Source organism: Bubalus bubalis, chromosome 21, assembly GCF_019923935.1.
Source record: "Bubalus bubalis isolate 160015118507 breed Murrah chromosome 21, NDDB_SH_1, whole genome shotgun sequence".
NCBI lineage: Eukaryota > Metazoa > Chordata > Mammalia > Artiodactyla > Bovidae > Bubalus > Bubalus bubalis.
In genome coordinates this window covers 1,730,900-1,756,032 of record NC_059177.1, presented here as the reverse complement: position 1 = coordinate 1,756,032, position 25,133 = coordinate 1,730,900, and the positions used below count along the sequence as shown (strand labels likewise).

Here is a 25,133-nt window from a genome sequence, read left to right as displayed (position 1 = left end):
ACTTGTGAAGGCTGGGTCCTGCAGGCTGGGAGCCTGTGGAGTTAGAGTGTCCCCAGGAGTTTGAGGGTCCCTTTGACAATGATCTCTTGCCTTTTTGGCAGATCCAGGCTTTCCCCTGGACTCTCTCACTTGCATTGTACTAGTACCCTCAGAGGGAGACAGAGTCAACCCCAATCCTTCATAGGAGTCAACCCCAGTCCTCTCCCTGGGATCGGACTCCCAAAGCCTGAGCCTCAGCACCCAGCCCTGACTCTCTGTGGTGGGTGTCCAAACAACTTCTCTGCTGGGAGATGCCAATTGGCATTGATCTCTGTGCCAAATTCTCTGTGCTTTGTCTTCTATGTACTTGTTGCTGCACTCCTCTCTGAGGTTCCAAAGCTCCTCTTGTCCCCATCTGTGAGGGGGTTTCCAAGTGTGTGAAAACTTTTCCTCCTTCACAGCTACCTCCCCATGGTACAAGACCCATCCCTTTTTCTTTGTATCTTTATTTTCATTCCTTTTTCCTACCACTTTATGTAAAGTTTAGCTTGCCTTTTTGGAAGTCTGAGGTCTTCTGCTAGTGTTCAGCAGGTGTTCTGTAGGAGTTGCTCCACATGCAAATGTATTTTTGATGTATTTGTGAGGAGGAAGATGATCCACATCTTACTCTTCCACCATCTTCAACCCCCAGCCATACTAGTTTGATTACTTATATCTTTGTAGTATCGTCTTAAGTCAGGGGCTGTGATCCCTTCAACTTTGTTCTTTTTCTTATTTTCTCAACATTGCTTTGGCTAGGTCTTTTATAGTTCCATATAAATTTTAGGATTATTTGTTCTAGATCTGTGAAAAATATCATAGGTACTTTGACAGGGTTTCCACTGAATAGTGTCTGACTCTTTGTGACCCCCACGGACCGTAGAGTCCATGGAATTCCCACAAGGGGCTTTCCTGATGGCTCAGCTGGTAAAGAATCTGCCTGCAATGTGGGAGACCTGGGTTCAGTTCCTGGGTTGGGGAGATCCCTTGGAGAAGGGAACAACAGCTAGTCACTCCAGTATTCTGGCCTGGAGAATTCCATGGAATGTATGGCCCATGGAATCACAAAGAGTTGGATACAGCTGAGCGACTTTCCCTTTCACTTTCCACTAAATCATAGATTGCTTGGGTAATAAGTGCATTTTAACAGTATTAATTCTTGCAATCCACAAACATAGCATATCTTTTCATTTCTTTGCCTTTAATTTCCTTCATCAGTATCTTGTAGTTTTCAGAGTAAAGGTTTTTTACCTCCTTAGTTAAATTTATTTCTAGGTATTTTATTCTTTTTGATGCAATTATAAATGGGATTGTTTTCTTGCTTTCTCTAATAGTTCATTATTAGTGTATAGGAAAGCAACAGTTTTGTATATTAATTTTATATCTTAAAACTTTACTGAATTCATTTATTAGTTCTAATAGTGTTTGGTTGGAAACCATAAGGTCTTTTATATATATATATATATATATACATACACACACACACATATATATATATATATAATGTTATCTGCAAATACTAAAAGTTTTATTCTTCTATATATATATATATAATGTTATCTGCAAATACTGAAAGTTTTATTCTTCCCTTCCAATTGGGATGCCTTTTATTTGTTTTTCTTGTCTGATTATTGTGGTTAAATGCAGGTGAAGAGAGTGGGCACCCTTGTCTTTTTCATGATTTTAGAGGAAAAACATTCAGCTTTTCATCATTGAGTATGATGTTAGGTGTGAGTTTGTTATATATGTTCTTTATTATGTTGAGATATGTACCCTATACCAACTTTGATGAAAGTTTTTATGTTAAATTTTTTTCAAACGCTTTTTTCTGAGTCTACTGACTCTACTGAAGTGATCATATGATTTTTATACTTCCTTTTGTTAATGAGATGTGCTATATAATTTTTTTTGTGTATTTCCTTGTGACCTTGGAATGAATCCAAGTTGATCATGGTGTATGACCCTTTTATGTATTATTGAACTTAGTTTGCTAATATTTGTTGAAAATTTTTGCATCTATATTCATCAGAGATATTGGCCTGTAGTTTCTTTCTTTCTTTTTTTTTTTGTAGTGTCTATTTTTGGTATCAGAATAATGGTGGCCTTATACAATGAATTGGGGGTGTCCCCTCCTCTTCAATCTTTGTGAATAGATTGAAAAGGATAGGCATTAAATCTTCTTTGTAAGTTTGGTATTAATAGAATTCTCCTGTGAACCTGCTTGGTCCTGGACTTTTGTTGGCTGGGACTTTTTAAAGCTTTAAAAAGCTTTAAAAAGCTTTAAAACTTTTTAAAGCTATTAATTAAATTTTACTACCAGTGATCTGTATATTCAGATTGTATATTTCCTGATTTGGGCTTAGAAGATTGCATATTTCTAGAAATATATCCATTTCTTCTAGGTTTTCCAATTTTTGGCACATAACTATCTGAAATATTCTCTTGGGATTTTTCTGTCTCTTTAATATAGCTTGTTATTGCTCCTGTTTTATTATTTTGTTTATTAGAATCCTCTCTCTTTTCTCTTGGTGAATCTAGCTACAGGCTTATCAATTTTATCTTTCCAAACAACTGCCCTTAGAGTCATTGATGTTTTCTTTCTTTCTTTTTTTTTTTTGGTTGCTATTTTATCTCCTCTCTGATCTTTATTATTTCCTTGGGCCTTGTTTCTTCTTCCTTTTCTAATTCCTATAGATGACTAATTAGGTTGTTTATGTGAGTTTTTCTTGTTTCTTGAGGTAAGCCTATATCACTATAAACTTTCCTCTTTGATCTGCTTTTACTGCATCCTATATAGATTTTAGAAATTTGTGTTTGGTTTTTTTTCATTTGTCTCAAAGTATTTTATGACTTCCTATGTTTTTTTGCAATGACCCATTAGTTTTTTACTAGCATATTTTTTAGTCTCCAGTGCTTGTTTTCCATTTTTCTTTCTGCAGGTGTATTTCTAGTTTCATGCCATTATTGTTAGGAAAGAAATGCTTGATGTAATTTCTGTCCTCTTAAATTTATTCAGATTTGTTTTGTGGCCTGGTATATGATCTATCCTGGAGAATGTTCCATGTGTAGTTGGAAATCATATATATTCCAGTTTTTGGATGAAGTGTTCTCAGTTCACTCAGTTGTGTCAGACTCTTGGCAACCCCATGAGCACACCAGGCTTCCCTGTGCATCACCAACTCCTGGACCTTGCTCAAACTCATGTTGAGATCGAGTTGGTGATGCCATCCAACCATCTCATCCTCTGTTGTCCCATTCTCTTCCTGCCTTCAATCTTTCCCAGCATCAGGGTCTTTTCCAATGAGTCAGTTTTTCAATTCAGGTGGCCAAACTATTGGAGTTTCAGCTTGAGTATCAATCCTTCCAATGAATATTCAGGACTGATCTCCTTTAGAATTCACTGGTTTGATCTCCTCACAGTCCAAGGGACTCTCAAGAGTCTTCTCCAACACCACAGTTCAAAAGCATCAATTCTTCAGCAATCAGCTTTCTTTATAGTCCAACACTCACATCCATACATGACTACTGGAAAAACCATACCTCTGACCAGATGGACCTTTGTCAGCAAGGTAATGTCTGCTTTTTAATATGCTGTCTAGGTTGGTTATAGCTTTTCTTTCAAGGAGCAAGTATCTTTTCATTTCATGGCTGCAGTCACCATCTGCAGTGATTTTGGAGCCCAAGAAAATAAAGTCTGTCACTGTTTCCATTGTTTCCCCATCTATTTGCCATGAAGTGATGGGACAGGATGCCATGATCTTAGTTTTATGAATGTTGAGTTTTAAGCCAGCTCTTTAACTCCTCTTTCACTTTCATCAAGAGGCTCTTTAGTTGCTTTTCACTTTCTGCCACAAGGGTGGCATCATCTGTGTATCTGAGGTTATTGATATTTCTCCTACCAATTTGGATTCCAGCTTGTACTTCATCCAGCCCAGCATTTCATATGATATACTCCGCATATAAGTTAAATAATCAGGGTGACAATATACAGTCTTGACATACTCCTTTCTCAATTTGGAACCAGTCAGTTGTTCCATGTCCAGTTCTAACTGTTGCTTCTTGACCTGTATACAGATTTGTCAGGAGGCAGGTGGGTGGTCTGGTATTCCCATCTCTTGAAGAGTTGTCCACAGTTTGTTGTGATCCACACAGCCAAAAGCTTTGGCATAATCAATAAAGCAGAAGTAGATGTTTTTCTGGAACTCTCTTGCTTTTTAAGTGATTCAATGGATGCTGGCAATTTGATCTCTGGTTCCTCTGCCTTTTCTAAATCCAGCTTGAACATCTGGAAGTTCACGGTTCATGTACTGTTGAAGCCTGGCTTGGAGAATTTTGAACATTACTTTGCTAGCATGTGAGATGAGTGCAATTGTGTAGTAGTTTGAACATTCTTTGGCATTTCCTTTCTTTGGAATTGGAATGAAAGCTGACCTTTTCCAGTTTTGTTGAGTTTCCTCAAATTTGCTGGCATATTGAGTGCAGTTCTTTAATACCATCATCTTTTAGGATTTGAAATGGCTCAACTGAAATTCCATCACCTCCACTAGCTTTGTTCGTAGTGATGCTTTCTAAGGCCCACTTGACTTCGCATTCTAGGAAGTCATGTCTGGCTCTAGGTGAGTGATCACACCATCGTGGTTATCTGGGTCATGAAGATCTTTTTTTGTATAGTTCTTCTGGTATTTTTGCCACCTCTTCTTAATATCTTCTGCTTCTGTTAGGTCCATACCACTTCTGTCCTTTATTGTGCCCATCTTTGCATGAAATATTCCCTTGGTTTTTCTAATTTTCTTGAAGATATCTCTAGTCTTTCCCCAATCCGTTGTATTCCTCTATTTCTTTGCATTGATCGCTGAGGAAGGCTTTCTTATCTCTCCTTGCTATTCTTTGGAACTCTGCATTGAGCTGTGTAGGGCCACCCAATATGGATGGGTCATGGTAGAGGGTTCTGATAAAATGTGGTCTACTGGAAAAGGGAATGGCCAACCACTTCAGTATTCTTGCCTTGAGAACCCCATGAACAGTGTGAAAAGGCAAAAAGATATGACACTGAAAGGTGAACTCCCCAGGTTGGTAGGTGCCCAATAAGCTACTGGAGAAGAGTGGAGAAATAACCCCAGAAAGAATGAAGAGATGGAGCCAAAGCAAAAACAACACCCAGTTGTGGATGTGACTGGTGATGGAAGTAAACTCCAATGCTGTAAAGAGCAATAATGCATAGGAACCTGGAATGTTAGGTCCATGAATAAAGGTAAATTGGAAGTGGTCAAACAGCAGATGCCAAGAGTGAACATCGACATTTTAGGAATCAGTGAACTAAAATGGACTGGAATGGGTGAATGTAATTTAGATGACCATGATATCTACTACTGTGGGCAAGAGTCCCTTAGAAGAAATGAAGTAGCCTTCATAGTCAACAAGAGTCTGAAATGCAGTACTTGGGCACAATATCAAAAAAGACAGAATGATTTCTGTTCATTTCCAAGGCAAACCATTCAGAATCACAGTAATCCAAGTCTATGCCGCAACCACTAATGCTGACGAAACTGAAGTTGAATGGTTCTAGGAAGACCTACAAGACCTTCTAGAACTAACACCCTAAAAAGATGTCCTTTTCATCATAGGGGACGGGAATGCAAATGTAGGAAGTCAAGAGATATTTGGAGTAACAGGCAAATTTGGCCGTGGAGTACAAAATGAAGCAGGGCAAAGGCTAACAGAGTTTTGCCAAGAGAACAAACTGGTCATAGCAAGCACCCTCTTCCAACAACACGAGAGAAGACTCTACACATGGACATAATCAGATGGTCAATACTGAAATCAGATTGATTATATTCTTTGTAGCCAAAGACAGAGAAGCTCTATACAGTCAGCAAAAACAAGACCGGGAGCTGACTGCTCAGATCATGAACTCCTTATTGCCAAATTCAGACTTTAAATTGAGGAAAGCAGGAAAAACCACTAGACCATTCAGGTATGACCTAAATCAAATCCCTTATAATTATACAGTGGAAGTGAGACATAGATTCAAGGGATTAGATCTGATAGACAGAGTGCCTGAAGAACTATGGATGGAGGTTTGTGACATTGTACAGGAAGCTGTGATCAAGACCATCCCCAAGAAAAAGAAATGCAAAAAGGCAAAACGGTTGTCTGAGGAGGCCTTACAAATAGCTGAGAAAAGAAGATAAGCAAAAGGCAAAGGAGAAAAGGAAAGATATACCCATTTCAATGCAGAGTTCCAAAGAATAGCAAGGAGAAGTGTCCTATATATATCTATTAAGTCCAGCTGATCTAAAATGTCATTAAGACCACTGTTTCCTTACTGATTTTCTGTCTGGTTGAACTGTCCGTTGTTGTAAGTGGGGTGATAAAGTTCCCTACTGTTATTGTATTAACTTCTCCTTTTATGTCTGTTAGTATATTTTATATGTTTGTATGCATATAATAGGTGAATATATGTTAATGAGTTTTTATCCATTTCTTATATTTATCATTGTATAATGCTCTTTTTTGTCTTTTGTTATAGTTTGTTTTGAACTCTACTCTGTATAATATGAGTGTTGCTACCCCAACTTTCTTGTCATTTTCATCTGTATGAAATATTTTTCCATTCCTTCACTTTCAGTCTATTGGTTTCTGTAGCTCTGAGGTGCATCTCTTGTAAGCAGCATATAAATAGGTCTTGTTTATTTTTATCCTGTCAACCACCATGTCTTTTGATTGGGACACTTTTGACTGACTTTTAAAGTGATTATTGATAGGTGTGTACTTTTGGTAGTTTGGTAGTTCTGTGTTTTCTTTTTGTATCTTTCCCTGTAGTTTTACAATTTTCTTTAGTATTATATTTGTGTAACTTTCTTGTTTTTGTGCACTTATTAGTAGGTTTTTTATCTGTGGTTACCATGGGGTTTATATATATGCTGACTTATAACTATACCTTTTGATATATTTGATGCTTTTGATCTAATTGATGCTTTTGAACTGTGGTGTTGGAGAAGGCTCTTGAGAATCCCTTGGACTGCAAGGAGATCCAACCAGTTCATCCTAAAGGAAATCAGTCCTGAGTATTCATTGGAAGGACTGATGCTGAAGCTGAAACTCCAGTACTTTGGCCACCTGAATCGAAGAACTGAATCATTGGAAAAGGCCCTGATGCTGGGAAAGGAGGAGGAGAATGGGACAACAGAGGATGAGATGGTTGGATGGCATCACTGACTCTATGCACATGAGTTTGAGTAAGCTCCAGGAGTTGGTGATGAACAGGGAAGCCTGGTGTGCTGCAGTCCATGGGGTCTCAAAGAGTCAGACACAACTTAGTGACTGAACTGAATAACTATACCTACTTGTTTCAAAGTATAGTTATTTAAGTTCAAACATATTCTAAAGGAAAAAAGAAAATCTATGTTTTTTTCTCCCCTCCCCTATGTTATGTCTTTTTTAATGTTATCTTTATTTTTATCCCTTAACAGTTATACCAGTAGTTATAATTAATTGTACTTTTTTTTCAAATCTTCATACTTGCCTAATTAAGTGGTTGATCCACAGCCTGTACTATATATCTGCCTTTACTAGTGGCATTTGTTTTTCCTTTCCTCTAAATTCTTCTTCCCACTTAAAGAAGACCCCTTAATATTTCTTGTATGGTCTTTTTAGTACTGATGGACTCTGATAGTTTTTACTTGTCTGAGAAGCTCTTTATCTTTTCTTCAATTATGAAAGATAACCTTGCTGGGTGGAGTATCCTAGGTTTTAAATGCTTACTTTTTCAGCTGTTTAAATATACCTACCACCCTGTCCTGGCCTGTAAAATTTCTACAGAAAAATTAGCTGATAGCCTTATGGGGGTTCCCCTGTTCTCTTGCTGCCGTTTGAATTTTCTCATTCTCTTAAATTTTTTTGCCATTTTTAATTATGGTAGATCTTGGTGGAAGTCTCTTTGGATTCATCTTGTTTGGGACCCTCTGTGCTTCCCAAACCTTAACATCTATCCCTTCTAAAGGTCTGGGAAGTTTTCAGCCATAATTTTATAAAATACATTTTTACCTCTTTCTCTCAATCTTCTGCATCTAGGAGCTCTATAATGTGGATGTTACTATGCTTGATGTTGTCCTAGAGGTCCTTTATCCAATTATCACTTTTAAATTTGTTTTTGTTTTCCTGTTCTGACAGTGTGATTTCCATTATTCTATCTTCCAGATCATTTATATGTTCTTGTGTTGCTTAGTCTGCTATTTATACTTGTATTTTTCACTTCAGGTATTGTATTTTTTAGCTGTGACTGGCTCTGTTTTCTATTTTCTAGTTCTTTGTTAAGATACTCACTGTGCTCATCTAGTCTTCCCCCAAATTCAGTTAGCATTCTCATTAATAATGCATTGAACCCTTGTTCAGTCACTAAGTCATGTCCAACTCTTTGCAACCTCATGGAGTGCAGCATGTCATGCTTTCCTGACCTTCACTATCTCCTGGAATTTGCTCAAACTCATGTCCATTGAGTTGGTGATGCCGTCCAACCATCTCATCCTCTGTCTCCCCTTCTCCTCCTGCCCTTAATCTTTCCCAGAATCAGTGTCTTTTCCAGTGAGTCAGCTATTCGCATCAGGTGGCCAGAGTACTGGAGCTTCATCTTCAGCATCAGTCCTTCCAATGAATATTCAGGATTGATTTCCTTTAGGATTGACAGGTTTGGTCTTCTGGCAGTCCACATGACTCTCAAGAGTCTTCTCTAGCACCACAATTTGAAAGCATCAGTTCTTCAGTGCTCAACCATCTTTATGGTCCAATTCTCACATCTGTATATAACTACTGGAAAAACCATAGCTTTAACTATATGGACCTTCATCAGCAAGGTGTTGTCTCTGCTTTTTAATATGCTGTCTAGGTTTTTCATAGCTTTTCTTTCTAGGAGCAATCATCTTTTAAGTTTATGGCTGCAGTCACTGTCCACAGTGATTTTGGAGACCCCAAAAATCTTCCACTGTTTCCACTTTTGCCCTATCAATTTGCCATGAAGTGATGGGACTGGATGCCATGTCAAAAACTCAACATTTTTGAATGTTGAGTTTTAAGCCAGCTTTTTCACTCTCCTCTTTCACCATCATCAAGAGGCTCTTCAGTTCCTCTTCACCTTCTGCCATTAAATTGATATCATCTGCACATTTGAGGTTGTTGATATTTCTCCCTGTAATCTTGATTCCAGCTTGTGATTCATCCAGCCTGGCATTTCACATGATTTACTTAACATGTAATTTAAATAATCAGAATGACAGCCTTGACTTATTCCTTTCCCAATTTGGAACCAGTCGGTTGTTCAATGTCTGGTTCTAACTGTTGCTTCTTGACCTGCGTACAGGTTTCTCAGGAGGCAGGAAAGATGATCTAGTATTCCCATCTCTTTAGGTATTTTCCACAGTTTGTTGTGATCCACAGTCAAAGGCTCTAGTGTAGTCAGTGAAGCAGAAATAGATGTTTATTTGGTTGGTTTGGTTTATTTGTTTTTTTCCCTTTCTCCTTTGCCTTTCACTTATTTTCTTAGCTATTTGTAAGGCCTCCTCAGACAACCATTTTGCCATCTTGCATTTCTTTTTCTTGGGGATGGTTTTGGTCAATGCCTCATGTTACAAACTTCCATCCATAGTTCCTCAGGCAATCTCTCTATCAGATCTAATCCCTTCAAAGTGTTCACCACCTCCACGTATAATCATAAGGAATTTGACTTAGATAATACTTGAATGGTCTAATGTTTTCCCCTACTTTCTTCAATTTAAGCCTGAATTTTGAAATAAGGAGCTCCTGATCAGAGCCCCAGTCAGTGCCACGTCTTGTTTTTTGCTCACTGTATAGAGCATCTCCATCCTTGGTTGCAAAGAATATAATCAGTCTGATTTTGGTATTGACCATCTGGTAATGTCCATGTGTAGAGTCATCTCTTGTGTTGTTGGAAGAGGGTGTTTGCCACGACCAGTGTGTTCTCTTGAGAAAACTGTTAGCCTTTGCTCTGCTTCATTTTGTATTCCAAGGCCAAATTTGCCTGTTACTCCAGATATCTCTTGACTTTGTACTTTTGCATTACAATCCCCTGTGATGAAAAGAAAATCTTTTTTTTGATGTTAGTTCTAGAAGGTCTTATTGTCCTTCATAGGATCAGTCAACTTCAGCTTCTTCAGCATTAGTACTTGAGGCATAGACTTGGATTACTGTGATATTGAATGGTTTGCCTTGGAAATGAAACTAGATCATTCTGTCGTTTTTGAGATTGCATCCAAGACACATCCATTAGCTGCATCCATAACTGGGTATCATTTCCACTTTGGCGCAGCCTCTTCATGCTTTCTGGAGCTATTTCTCTGCTCTTCCCTAGTAGCATATTGGGCACCTACCAACTTGGGAGGCTTATCTTCCAGTGTCATATCTTTTCATCTTTTTATACTGTTCATGGGGTTCTTGAGGCAAGAATACTGGAGTGGTGTGCCATTCTCTTCTCCAGTGGACCATGTTTTGTCATAACTTTGGAATCTACTTGGTAAGTTATTCACCTCTTTCATTAGTTGTTTTTTTCTGATTGTTTTTCTTGTTCTTTCATTTGGAACAAATTCCCATGTCTTCTTACTTTATTTTACTTTCTCTGTCTCTCTGAATTTCTGTGAGTCATTTACCTATTCAGTCTTGAAGGTATGCCCTTGTGTGGGAGTGTACCTGTGCAGTCTGCATGTGCCCAGTGGCTTTGTTGGGAAGGCTGGATCTGACATGAGCATGATGTCGTGTCTTCCCCCAGGTGTTGGCAGCTCTCACCATGGTGGGAGGTGGGACCAGAGACACAGGGCTCAGAGTCAGAGCCAGGTGTGACCTGGGCTTCTCCTGTGCTTAGTGGCTCTATCGGGGCAGTGTGGGGCCCAAGTTGCTAGAAGAGAAGCCCTAAGGGTTGGATCTGAGTTCGATCCAGTGAGGCCACTCTCAGAGTTTGGATGCTGTGTTAGGTCCAAGCTGGCTCTGTCCCACTCCACAAGCGTGCACCCCACTCAAGTATAGCAGCCCTCAGTCTAGTGGGGGACTGTTCTGGGTCTAGATTGGCCAGAGCAGTGTCGTAGGAAAGCAGTCAGAGCCCCAGGCAGTTTCCATTTGCTTCCTTTGCCTTGTTTCCACGAGTAAGCAACACATGAACACTCTTCATGGGCAGAACCTTGGTTTCCTACAACCTGGCTGTAAGTCCTGCTGGTTTTCAAATCAGCGAAGGGAACTCATCTTTCTAGTGTTGGTCCCTGAGCTGGGGTGTCCAATATGTGGTTCAAACCCTCACTCCTCAGGAAGGATCTCTGAGCCTGTGATATTATCCTTCTCTTCTGTGTCTCCTCTCAGGGCCACAGATCAACCCCATCGCTTCTCCAGTTGAGGCACAGAGAAGTTCAATGGCTTTCTCAAGGTCATACAGCCAGCTAATGGTAGATACAGGTCTAACCAAATACTTAGTCTTTGCATTGTGTACCTCTGAGATATCTTTAGATGATATGGGAAGTTAAATTTTTTAAAAAAGGTTGAATGAGCATTGATTTGAAGAAATGTAGCTTTAAAATATGTTTTTTTTCCTCCTCTTCCTTCTCTGCTTTTAAGCCTATAACCCCACCCCCACCCCAGGAACACTTGTATCCTCAGCAGCCTATTTCAGCATCACTGACTCTTTTTCTATGTCCACATGGCTGAGAAAGTCCACTGCTGTCCACATGGTCCACATGTCCACATGACATGCTATGTCCACATGGCTGAGAACGGCTCCCTGGCCCACTGCTCACTGGTCGTTGTGAGCCGGCGCTGCACGTCAAGCCCACTCTGTCTTAGTAAGGGAAACACGGTGACTGAGCACACAGAGCTGGTTGTAGTTTTCATTCTTTCTCACCATACATCCTAAGATGTAACCAGAATGCCAAATACTTCCACTTCTTGCGTTTCCTCACATTTGTTATTCTCCTAAATTTCTTTTCTGTAAAATCTTACCTATTTCTAAGACCAAGATCAAAAGATAGCACCTCCATTAGAAAGCTCTCCTTTATCTTCCATTCCAGAAAGATCCTTCTCTTTCCAGGCTACCTTCTTTCAACACTGTAGCATTATTTTTCTTCTGTGCTTTGGAAACACTGAGAGATTATATGTTTCCAGCTTTGACTTTTGTGTCCAGTTCACCATATCCTCTATTTGGTGAGTTCTTGATCAGGTTTTGCTGAATTGAACAGAAACTTAAAAATTAGATGACCTCATGGGTATGTATAACTGCCTGGACAGTGTAAAACAGATGCCAGTGTTGGGTTTGGGGTCTGCTTATCCAGCTTTGAAGGGCATGCTCTGTGGATCTCTGTGCCCCTTCTCACTTCCTTGTTAACGCCTGGAAGCTTCATTAAACTGAACTTAAGAGTTTCCCCCCTTTAACCAATTTTAGAATTTGCAATCTGTTGTCTGACAAGTTCACAAGGCATATCTTTTTGTAAAATATTTCACACATTCAAAAATGCATGTCTGTAATGCTTTAATTATTCAGAAAGTGGATAGTTCTAAGAAAAAATAAAAATAACTGCTCATTTATATAAATGTCTTGAGAGTCACAAAATTCATCTTAATTCTGTTTATAAAAATTTCATGCATTTCTAATTTTGAAATAGTACACCTGAACACCCTATTCTCCTTTCTGTAAAATAATGAGGAGCCATTTATAACAGCAGAAAGATATTGGAGAGCGTAGGTAAATCAACAATTTGTTTATGTCTTGATTGCTCCAGAAAGAATGTAAGGTGGCTTATGAAGGTATGTAAAGTACTCAGATTATCATAAAAGATAAACAAAGTTTGGGGGCAAGGTGCGGTCAGAGTCCAGATGAAGTGCCTGTGAAAATACACAAGTTGGCCACACGTTAGGTGCTGAGATTTTTAGCAGTCAGTTTGAAAGAGGAAGTTTGGGGATTAATGCCCACTCACCTGAATTTCTGTTCTAACAAGTCCTGGCCTGTCTTTGCAAATGAGTCATGATGGCCAATTAAGCGGTTGCAGAGGGAAGTGTACTTTGTGGTTTGGGCAGAGAACTGCAGGAACTGGATGTCCTTCATTCGGATCTCTAATAAGCCAAACCCTCACTCACTGTTGCGTCTGTTCCCGTGTTCCACTTGCCGCTTTCGTTCTGTTTGCTCTGTGTGTCTCTGCGTTTCTTGTTTCATTGCCTTACTCTTCTGAGGACAGTTCTGTCCTCTCACAAGTGGAGACAGACACTCTGAGGCGGAGAGGCCCTTTGGCTGTGAGCAGGGTAAGAATAATCATAATCCAGTAAAACCAAATACTTCAAAAGAGAATTGCCCCATGTTTGTTGAAGCAAAGTAAAATCACAGTGTTGGCTAGAAGTTTCAGCAGAGATATGCATAAATCTCAAAGTAATTTGACTTGAGCTGGAATTCAGTATTTTTATTTTTTTTTACATTTAAAGCTATAGGGAGCTGAGAAATTGGCTTCAAATGAGGGGAAAAAGATGAAAGAAAGAAAGAAAAATGAATCATTTTAGGCCCATCTGTTGTTGTTGTTTTAGTCACTAAGTCATGTCTGACTCTTTGCCACCCCCGTAGTGGACTTTGCCACCCCGTGGTGGACTGTAGTCCACCAGGCTCCTCTGTCCTTGGAATTTCCCAGGCAAGAATAGCCGAGTGGGTTGCCATTTCCTACTCTGGGGGATCTTCCCAACCCAGAGATCAAACCCATGTTTCCAATTGCCTTGAAATAAAAGAAGTCTTGATAGATTCTGTGGAAAGAGAAAGTCCAAGGTGCTGTTGCTGTGCTCTGAGACAACAGGCCTAGGAAAGCAGTCATGGCCCTGGCTGGTCTAGACGTTCATCCTGGAGGAGTGGTGCATGTGGCGGCTGAGGGGCTCCTGGGGAGGAAGAGCATCAAAGGGAAGGGGATGGCTCTTGGGAAACGGGCTGGCCATTCTGCAGTAGAATTGATAGGAAAGGCAGTCTGGGCGAAATGAGTAAAATAATCAGCTATCCGAGGGGAAGAAAATAACATGCACTTAAGCAAAATGGTGACCAGACGTTTCTATTGGAAGTAGAAATAGATAAGGCTGTAAGAAGCTGTGCAGTGTCTGAAGGCCCATCTACACATTTTGTGTCTATCACAACAACAGAGAAGGTTGAAATTTCCAAGCGGAAATAACATGATCACATTTTTAGAAAGGTCTTTTGCTTTACTCTTGGGTCTCTTTTCTTCTACTCATGCTGTTCAAGCTGCACAGGCTCCTGCCACTTTCTGGATCATTGTGGTTTTTCTCTGGCCTCCAGCCTGTGTAATAATCTGCCTGGAATCCTGTTCCATGACCCACCCTATCTCTCCTTTACTTTCTACCACAACAAACCTTTGTTCACTCATTTTGCTGCACGTTTTAGTGCCCCTGCCCCCACTGGACTATAAACTTTTTGAGGAGGGAGAGGCCAGGACCGTCCTGCTCACTGTGCACCTGCTGTGTCTGCAAGTGGTGTATCTGCAACACAAGTGCTAAGTGAATGGACTTGTCCGGAGATGAATAAATTGAGCAAAGAGACTGGATGAAGTGAGTGTTCACTCCACAAGTTCCCATGAAAATATCTACTGGGTGTCATGACCTGCAGAAGGTGCTTAGAACACAAAGACAGATGGAGATGATGCTGTCCTCAGGGTGGCCAGACTCAGGGGCAAAGGTTAATGTTCTGTCTAGACATCATGTGAGGTTGTGATGAGTGCTGTAAGAGAGGCTGGCCAGTAATGCCCCAAGGGAGGCAGTGACCGGCTCCACCAGGGAGGCTGGGGCAGGTGCTCTCCGGGAGGCTGTGTGTGCTGAGCCTGAACGGTGGTCAGCAATGCAGCTGCAGCATGTGCCCGGGTGGGAGTGGTCGCCTGCTGCTCTGCTTTCTGGGATGAGTGACCTGTTTAATGCACCTACAACTTGGGGAGTTGTTTTTGTTCACCCTATATTTTTGGTTTGTTTATTTTATGTGGGGTGTGTGTGTGCTTAGTCACTCAATCGTGTCTGACTCTTTGCAACCCCATGGACTGTAGCCTGCCAGACTCTTCTGTCCATGGAATTTTCCAGGCAAGAATACTGGAGTGGGTTACCATTTCCCACTCTAGGGGATCTTCCCAACCAAGGGATCAAACCTGCATCTCTTGTCTCCTGCATTAGCAGGCAGATTCTTTATCACTGTGCCACCTAGGTAGGTAGGTTTAGTCGCTCAGTCGTGTCTGACTCTTGTGACCTCATGGACTGTAGCCTAGCAAGTTCCTCTCTCCATGGGATTTCCCAGGCAAGAATACTGGGGTGGGCTGTCATTTCCTTCTCCAGGGGACTGTGCCACCTGGGAAGCCCTATTTTATGTGGACTTATTGTCAAATCAAATCAAATATTGTAAAAGGAGATGATGTTGGGCTGAAAGCCAGGGAAAGAACACAGGGGGACAGATTTCCCTCTCAACATGAAGGAAATCTTGGGCAAGGGTAGGACTCTGAAAAGCAAATGGGCTGACTCAAAACAGTGTTTCTCATCATTGACAATACACCAGTAGATGCTGGAGGACTGAGTGTTGGAGAGGGAGAGAGATTGCCTGGATCTGAATCTCAGTTCTGCCCCTGTGAGCTCTGGGCCCTAAGTCAGTCAGCTCTCTGTGACCCAGTCTTCTCATCATAAAATGGTATTTACCTCATAGGGTCATTATAAGGATTAAATGGGTTTCAACCTGCAAAACACTTAGAATAGTGCCTGTTCATGTGGTAATTACCACCTCGATGTTATCTGTGGTAATGGTAATGATGATCATGATGGTGAAGGTGGTGGGGATGGTGGTGGCGGCGACGGTTGTGATGATGATGATGGTGACCATGATGATTAGTGGCTGAATCTTATGTCTTTTGAGGAAGTTTTAAAATCTGAGAGCCAAAAGTCCTTCATTGCAGGAAGGGACACACATTGAAATTATCTCTATGAATTTGTGTTATGCTAAATTTATGATGCTGGAAATGCAGATTCTGGGTTGCCCAAAATAACCTGTCAGATTGTAGTACATCTTAACAGAATGAATGGCTTAACATGACAGAAGTCTGTAAGTGGCCCTGCCACTTACAGACCTGAGTGTAGCTGAGTGTGGCTGCCCTGAGTGTGGCCGCTCCAGGTTGTGGACCTATTTATGTGGTAGATAGAAGATTCGCAGAGAGCCTAAGGAATTGGGAACCCAAGAGAAAAGGCTCTAAGCTTTGAACTGGGTTTCAGACTTATACTTTTATTTGAATAAGGCTGTTTGCTTCAAGATTCTCTTAAGTTCCTGGTCTTTGCAAGCTATAGATGTCAAGTCCATCTCAACCACTGCGTGTCCACGGGTGGATTCCCAGCACCTGCTCTGCTGCCAAAGGGAAAGGCTACAAGCTGCCTCCGCTTCCCACCCGCCCTCTCTCTGAAGTACACTGGGCTGTTCTCTCCGTGCTGGCTCTTGCAGCAGTGTTCTGGTGGTTGGGCTGATGGCAAGGGGTTTTGAGAGCTCTTGGATCTGGAAAGCCTATTTCTTGTCTGCTGTGTCATTTCATGTTCTGAGTTACACAGGACAGTCTGCTCATCGTTGTGACCTCATGCCTAGCATCATTTGGGTTATCACATCTCATCATCTAATTTGGAAGGACAAATCTCATTTATTTAGCAAATGCATCTGTGCAATGGGAACAATTTTGAGGATTAAAAGAGTATAAACCACTGAGAACTATGCCTGGAAAATAGCAAATGCTTTATAAATCCTAAGTCATTTAGTTTTCATGGTAACTCTGAGCTGCGTACAATTATTATCTCCATTGTGATGATGTAGAAACCAGTGCACAGTGAGACTCAGTAACTTTCAAGATCACACAGCTATCTAAGAGTAGTTTTCAAGCGGGATCTGGTCTGGAGTTTATTCTCTTAACCACTAAGCGTTGTACCTCAAGGGGCTGTGGCCTGTTGTCTTGTGGGGGTTGTGGATTGGTTGGCTAACTGAACTGAGTTAGACATGTGGTTTTACATAATATAAGATTTATTATTAATCTTTTGAGAATTCAGCTATGGCTGGCATATGATGAAGAAGGGTTTGGGGAATTTTGCTAGCCATTAAACAATGACCCTATTTGAATGTATTTCTGTTAGCTGACTGCCTTACGGGCAGTCGGGCATGTTCTTGTTAGATGAAGAAACAGCTTTATGCAGGTTTCTATCAAATGTTTTGATGAAATAAGGTAATAAGCACAGCATATTGTAGCATTATTTGATGATTGTATGGAACAGAATGATTATGGAAAATAAAAGTTTGTTTTATTATATTACGCTTTTCTTACCTCATCTGTAGTAACTTAGCTAATTGTAGAACATTCCTTATTTGGACTTTGGAAAAAATAGAGTATTTGTATCTTGCTCAATTTTATTGTGGTACAAGAAGTAGTCCTCAGGGTTATCCCAATTACAGGTAAGAGAGGCAACTTGAATACTGATGATATCACAATTTACTATATAAATAATTACTGTTAAAATTATAAATAGGGGCATAGTCAAATTGTTTTAATGTAAGCAAATTTTTCCTTTCCTTATGGTTAATTCTGTAATATATTTTCATGACTTTTATAAACATGATTGAGGAATCAGGATGTTCAGACTGATTAAAAGGGATAGAATCTCTTTGCCTTCATAGCTCTTCAATATGCATGATTGGTAAATATGAAGGATGAGTGAAGATGACTCCTTCTCAGTCATCTAGACCAGAGTTTCTAGCTGGATCTGCCAACTCTCTGCTCTGACTGCACACTGGAATCACCCAAGAAGCTGCAAAAGCCCCCAGTACCCAGGCCTCCCCGGGTCTGGGTCCCCAGCACAGTGGGAACTGCTGGGGATACAACACTGAACAGCATGGGCAAGCTCCTGCTGTGTTGAGCTGACAGTGTAATCAAGGGAGACTGAAAACGTGTAAAAACTGTAAGCTATGATAGGTGGTGTCACAAGCTAAGAAGAAACAGCAGCATAAGGTGGAGAGAGTAGATGAGCAGAGAGAAGCCGAGGGTGTCTAAGTCTTGGGAAATCCAGACATCTGACACAGTTCTCATGGTAATTGTTGGCTTGGGGCACACCGGTTTCCTTCACCCACCCCTCTGTTTTTGTATGACTGTCTTTATCCTGAGCTGAATTGTCCTCCTCAAGTCCTCTGTGCTTCTGTTTCTATAGCTTCCAGCCATTAACTTCGATAGTGCCCAGAACAGCATGATGAAGTCTGAGCCTGCCGTCAGGGCAGGTGGGCACAGAGCTCGAGGTCGGTGGCATGAGTCCACAGAAGCTGTTGAACTCGAAAATTTTAGGTAAGAAATCCAGCATGTTCCTTGCCTTCAGCAGCCTGGGTTGCTAATTAGCCCAAATTATTTAAGTTTGTCACAGGGGCTAAAATGGAAAGTCCATTTTAAAATTTACCACAGGGAGTCTGAACTTAATAATTGTAGTTAGCACTTAGCCCACTCCCGGAAGTGCTGTGTGAGCAACAGACTGTCTGGCTGCAGATGGAAGTGACCTGGGAGCTTTGGGACACCTGGCTGACATACATTTGGCGTTTGCTCCATCAGGTTGACCTGGCGAGGCTGATAGTGAGCTTTGTCTTTAGCTTTTGGTGGGTGCATATCTCGCCTGCTGTGAGGAGGCATGAAAGCCCTCGCTGTGAGAAATCATGATGGCTGAGGACGTGGTTGTCAAAGTGCTCAGGCTTTCAGTTGAAGTATTGCTCACCTTTCACATTGAAAGTGCCAGCCCATGGTTCGCTCTCCTGTTGCCATGGAGACCTCTTAGCAGCTGTATGCTGTCCTAGGCCACCCCTGTTCAGGGAGCTGGTTCTCTCCAGCTCTCCCTGTGGTAAGGTCATTTGACGCTAAGTACCATGTAAATAATGAATGACATGAAATACCAGTATAAATATTCTAGAATGATCATTTAGTTTTTTGGCCTAAGTCTTGTTTCCCTGTTATTTTCTGACAGTGAATTTAATAGTCCACAAACATCACATGATGTTACATGAGTTAATATTTTTAAAATACATGTTTAGTGAGAAATGCAGACGTCTTTAAAAAATTGATACATATTCAGTCTGCCCATTCTGTGTACTAAGAACTATGACAGCTCCCCTCTACTATGAACTAGATTAGGGGGCACAGTCAGTCCCATGACCTGGAGCAGTACAAATGGCAATAATAAGGCTACAAAACCTGCCTCTGAGGTGGTGTATTTATGGAACTCCAGTGTATTTAGCCTGGTTCTAAAAATTGGTCTATTTGAATGTACATGAAATATCATATTATATATTCCATAGCAATGTGATCCTTTTAAAGAGTATGGCTTTGGGATATTTTTAACCTATCTTTTGGCTGTAATATCAGGAGAGAAAAAACTGAAGTTAGACTATCTCCCTGCTTTGTTGTATTCACACCCCCCACCCCGCCCCCCGCCACACACACACAATCCACAACCACAAAAGCTCTCACAGTTGAAGGGCTGTTGACCACAAGGAGATCTGCATGGTGTCCAGTGGTGTTAACAGCTCTAGTGGCCACAGCCGTGGGGAGGGAGGTGAAGGGAGGGGCCTCGTCTGCCTGTTGCACACTGTCTAGATCACAGACTCTGGTGCTCTTTCTCCCCACGTGGCCTTTTCTTCCCTCTCACAAATTTTAACTATTAAGTGTTTATAGGGAATAATATAATGTAATAAAATGAAATATATATGCTTGACTCTAATCTTTATTATTAATTCTATAATTTAATTTCCACTTCCTATTTCAACAGCTGATACTTGCTTTGGCAATACACTGCAAAGCTGATACTTGCTTTGGCAATATTCTTGAAGGAGTTCAAGAATCCTTCAACATTTGCATGCATATAGGTGATCTTCCTCTGCACTGGTAATTTTGAGGCAGTCTAAATAATTTTTATTACAAAATGCTTTTCTGTTTGTTTCGTCTTAGTATAAACTACAAGAATGAGAGAAATTTCAGCAAACATCCCCAGCATAAACTATTTCAGGAGATATTTACAGCCTTGGTGAAAAATAGACTCATATGCAGGTAAGACTGTCCCAGAACGAAAAAGACATTTACCCAAGAATGGCATGTATTATATATCTTGTTTCTAGCATCCGGTTTGAAGCAGTTTATGAATGTAACATGCTCAAAGGATAAAACAGAGCAAAAACCATTTCAAAGGAGGTGAATGAATCATTATTGCAGATGATTTCATTAAAATTCCTCTGGTTAGGCCTGAATTTAGCTGAATTTTATGATAGACAAGGCGGAATGGGAACACACCCAAGTCACGCTGTTTTCCTTGTCTTGAGTTTGGATATTCAGGAGGCGTTTATCACAGAGACATCTGGTAACACCATGGCCAGCATCCTCAAAGTCCGGATTTGCAGTCAATCCAAGCACTGATTAACTGGGCTGCTGCAGCCTGGACCTCAGGGTCCATGGGGTGAGATAACCAGTTACAGCCTGGGGACGATATTTCTTTTCAGGACCAAGTCAATTGTTCTTTCTCTGCTCTCCTTTGTCTTAACACTGGTGCACTGTGGGCTGCAGGGAAGGGCTAGCTGGCCGGCCGTCCAGATTCCCTCCTGAAAATACCAGGGCTTTTCATTGAGCCATCGCCTGGTGCCGGATTGCAGTCAGGAGTGACCTTCTCTTGGTCCTGGGCCACTTGCAGCAGGAGCTGTGCTGCTGTCAGGCTGGAAGGAGGCTCCCAGCACCCTTCGTGGTTGGACCAGCCTTCTACTCTTCCTGAGAGGCCCAGACTTTCTCCCCACAAGCACTAGCGAAAAGCCCAGGAAGAACCTTGAATCTTCCCATCACTCTGGAGCTTGACTGAGATATCTGAATTCTGTCCCAGTGAGATGGGAAAGATTGCTCTTATTCTGGAAAATAGGAAGATTACTGAAAATTTAATGACCAACTGAAATAAGACTGACTTGGTCCAGTGCAGTAGAACAGCATCCCTAAACAGAGTGTAAGTGCTAGTCTGAGGATCTGATCTTTTGGAGGGGTTATTTAGTATTGCAAACTTAAGTATTGACAGTGACTGCCAAATAAATTGGTTTAATTTAAAACAATCTAGGGTTGGGATTTCATGTGTCATGGCTTCGTATGTGGTTTAAGCAGAAGATCAGTAGACTGGCTCAGATGACACAAGACGCCTAGAATCTTTACCAAGGTTATGTAATTGGGTTACAGTCAGTTTGTTTTGTTTCAACAAAAGATTGTTGAAAGATTAATGACCACGGCAGAGGACCTGAGGTTGTCCTGGACTGTTTGCTCTTGTGCTTGAACAGAGTAAGAGCAATGTCAGTAGCACAGTAATTATGCCTGAAATGGTATTATTGGAAAATTGAAGTTCTTTAATTTGTTTTGAAGATGGTGATCATAGACTCCTCAGGGGATGTCCAATAGGTCATTTGTTGGGTTGGTACTTTGGGGAAGGCAGAAGTTTTCCTGTATTGAGTGTAGAGATCTTACTATCTCTCTGCCCTGCAGACACCAGGTACACAAATCATCAGAGAAGATAGGCAGGTGAGGGCTGGCCTCCAGCAGCTGAAAGAGATCTTAACAGTTCTGAGGTCAAGAGATCTCTTGTGAGGACATTTTCAAATTCTTAGTGATTATTGAGGCATCTTACACTGGACGGAGTTATTGACTTGCAACACAATCAGTTCCTGGAAATCTTTAAACCTGGGAGAGATGATTATAGATATCTTTGCTCTCATGGGAGGAGAAGGAATTTAGGAATGTTGAACATCAAGAGCATCCTTTCATGTCATCCTCTCACTGCTGACAGATTGTTACATCCAGTTCTATTCTAAAAGCAGGGTTGGGTAAAAGATGGATTAAGTATAAAGGTCTTCCATTGTTTCTTACCCCATATAACCTCGTTTGGCCAGAACTACCTGTTTTTTCTTTTCCCTCTAACTTTAGTCTAGTAGAAATACATCTCAGGACCTTTACTGGTATGGTTTCCTATTCCTTTTTTTGCAAACATCAGATGTGATGTTGACTGAAAGGCTTGGATTCAGTTCAAGAAACAAATTATTGAGCCTCACCATGTACATGTCAGAGAGGGTGAAAGTACAGAGATGACTAGGACACACGGTCTCTTTCTTCCTAGGGACTCACTCCGGTCAGCTAGTTACCCACATCTCAGTACAAAGAAACTGTGACAAAAAGTAAAGTATATTACGACAAACATAGGGTGGATGAAATTGCAGGGGTGTGGACTTTGGCCTTTGGTCCAACTCTGGTTATATATAAGATTGGGCATGTTTCAGAAGCTATGCTGCTCAAGTTCACCCAGAGAATACGGCTGACTGGGAATTTAGTCTCACCTACTTATACCCAGTTGACATTCTTCTTGTTTGCTCCTCTTCCATTTAATTTTCCCCAACAACATTCACCTCTAAACCACACTTCTGGATACCCTGTTTCCTGGGTTGTTTTCCTAAGATTGACTTGAAATTTCCCCTTTGTTCTCAGAAATAACATTGCCAAGCAGCATCTGAAATGAGACAAGAATTGTTACTCCAGAGTCAGATGAGGCAACCACCTCACAGTAGACCCCAAAGGGCAAGCGAAAATGTCTCTGAACCTGAGGCCACTCTGGGTTGTACATGGCAATAAATCTTGATGTGTGGCAGGGGATGTAAATGAATTTTCATCTTCCCACTTTTCCTTCTACCCTGAGATCATTTGTCCTTAGTAGAGTCTGCTGTTTGAAAATTCATCCACCTCTTTTTCATCTTATTTGCCTGTGCAAGAAAGCACAGAGTTATGAGATTGTGTAGGGAAGTAGAAACTGTTACAACACGGGCACATTTAAACCAGAAAGAGATGATTATAGATGTCTTTGCTCTCATGGGAGGAGAAGGAATTTAGGAATGTTGAACATCAAGAGTATCCTTTCGTGTCATCCTCTCACTGCTGACAGATTGTTACATCCAGTTCTAGTCTAAGTAGGGTTGGGCAAAAGATGGATTAACTGTTAATCCGTGGATGGATTAAAAGTTAACTGACCGCTTATAAAGTCAGCCTCTACTCCAGGATCTTTTCTGTGTGACTGCTCCTCTGAGGCACCTCTGTCGGTCCATTCCCTGCTGATTGCCAGAGGATGTGAATATTCTGTAACATAATACAAATAAGACATAACCTAACTTGTGAAACTGGCTGAAGATGTAGAATTTCATGCAGTTATTGCAAGTGATGGTGCTGAAGTGGTAGGACCTGATCAGTGAGGCCCTGGCAGAATCAGACCACCTGATGATTGTAGAAGAGAGTATTAACAAGGAAGGTGACAGGCTGAAATTCAGAAAAGCATGTTTTGAATAGCAAAGATTAGGAGAAGCCATTAGGAAGCATGGATGGATCTTTCTAATATATCTGCAAAAATGAACCTGTTTTATGCTTCAGAAATAAAAAGTAAATTCAAGGAAATTGGATCATGTTATATGACTTTGTCAGAAAATATATGCCAAAAAATGTCAGCGGAACCCATTCTTGCTTTGTTATAGTTATCAGGTCAGAGTTGCATTATATGTTAAATTTTGTTAAATGTAGAATAAAATATATCTAAGTTTCATGATTTATTTGTTAAACTATTGGGTTGGTCAAAAACTTCTTTCAAGTTTTTGATAAGATCTTACAGAAAAACCTGAACAAACTTTTTTAGTCACCTCAATAATATTTTAATTACACTGTGTCCCCTTCTCTGTAATATGAAAATTGGGGTTATTTTAAAGTAGGTTCTCAGGAATTCCCTTGTTGCCTAGTGGTTAGGATCCTGGGCTTTCACTACTGTGGCCCAGGTTCAAGCCATGGTCAGGGAACTGAACTGAGATCTCACAATCGACATGTCACAGTCAAAAAAAAAAAAAAAAAAGCATAAATAAATAAAGTGGGTTCTCTTTTAGGTATGATTATCCTAGTAACTCAGAGAAGGCAATGGCACCCCACTCCAGTACTCTTGCCTGGAAAATCCCATGGACGGAGGGGCCTGGTAGGCTGCAGTCCATGGGATTGCTAGGAGTTGGACATGACTGAGCAAATTCACTTTCACTTTTCACTTTCATGCATTGGAGAAGGAAATGGCAACCCACTCCAGTGTTCTTGCCTGGAGAATCCCAGGGACTGGTGGGCTGCCGTCTATGGGGTCGCACAGAGTTGGACATGACTGAAGTGACTTAGCAGTAGCAGCAGCATCCTAGTAATTGCCAGGATATCTCCTCTTCTCCCACCTGTAACTTTTTTTTCCCACCTGTAACTTTTATAGAAGTGAGTGTGTTCCAGGTTCTTTAAGTTCAGTTAAAAGAGAACCACCTGATCTAACTAAGCATGCCTTTTTTTTTTGTCCGTAAGTGCAGTCACTTTTCTGATAAGAACAAGTTGGCATCCTTATTTTACATCACATTTCCTGAAATACATGCTACAAATTTGAAGTATTTTGGAAATGCATCTAGGAAGTATGGATTGGGAAGCTGTTTGCACTCTCTACAAGAACTGCTCAAGAGCTCAAGCACTGCTTGAATTAGGGAAATATATCTGGTCCAAACCATCACAATCCAATTAAAAATGCTGAAAGTGTTCTGTGACCTTCCCAGGAACCTCTAGCCCAGGAGACCTACGGAGTTACTTGTTTGCCGCTTACCCGTCTGTTGTCCACATCCACACTAGAGTCGAGGCCACAAGTCAAGTGCATCTTCTTTGGAGCTTTGCCTAATCTTCAGCCTCAGCTCTCTAGAGCTATCACGGGGACCAAGAAACGGGGTCGGAAGAAACAGCAGTCTCATCAGAATCTTGATTAAGTTCTTAAAATAGACCAAGGTGATGGAGAAATGCTTTTTCTTTTTAAAAAGAATTTTTTTGGCTTTATGGCATGTGGGATCTTATTTCCCTGACCAGGGATCAAACCCACACCCCCTGCACCACAAGTTCAAGTCAACCACTGAGCTACCAGGGAAGTTTCTAGAGTGGCTTTTTCTGTGATTTTATTTCATCAGGTAGTAGAGAGGCCAGTAGGATCCTCTGAAGACTTCTTTCTCCCCC

At 41.0% G+C, this 25,133-nt stretch overlaps 1 protein-coding gene across 3 annotated transcripts in view; it reads left to right on the top strand.

The window, feature by feature from the left end:
* Positions 1 to 25,133, top strand: part of NEK10 (NIMA related kinase 10) — a 284,563-nt gene that overhangs the window by 34,126 nt on the left and 225,304 nt on the right. For all 3 annotated transcript variants that reach the window (XM_025271976.3, XM_025271973.3, XM_025271975.3), the window contains 2 exons: positions 18,247 to 18,377; positions 20,022 to 20,120. In XM_025271976.3, coding sequence (XP_025127761.2) covers positions 18,283 to 18,377; positions 20,022 to 20,120 — 194 coding nt within the window. In that variant the 5' untranslated portion in view covers positions 18,247 to 18,282. The remainder of the gene's footprint in view (positions 1 to 18,246; positions 18,378 to 20,021; positions 20,121 to 25,133) is intronic.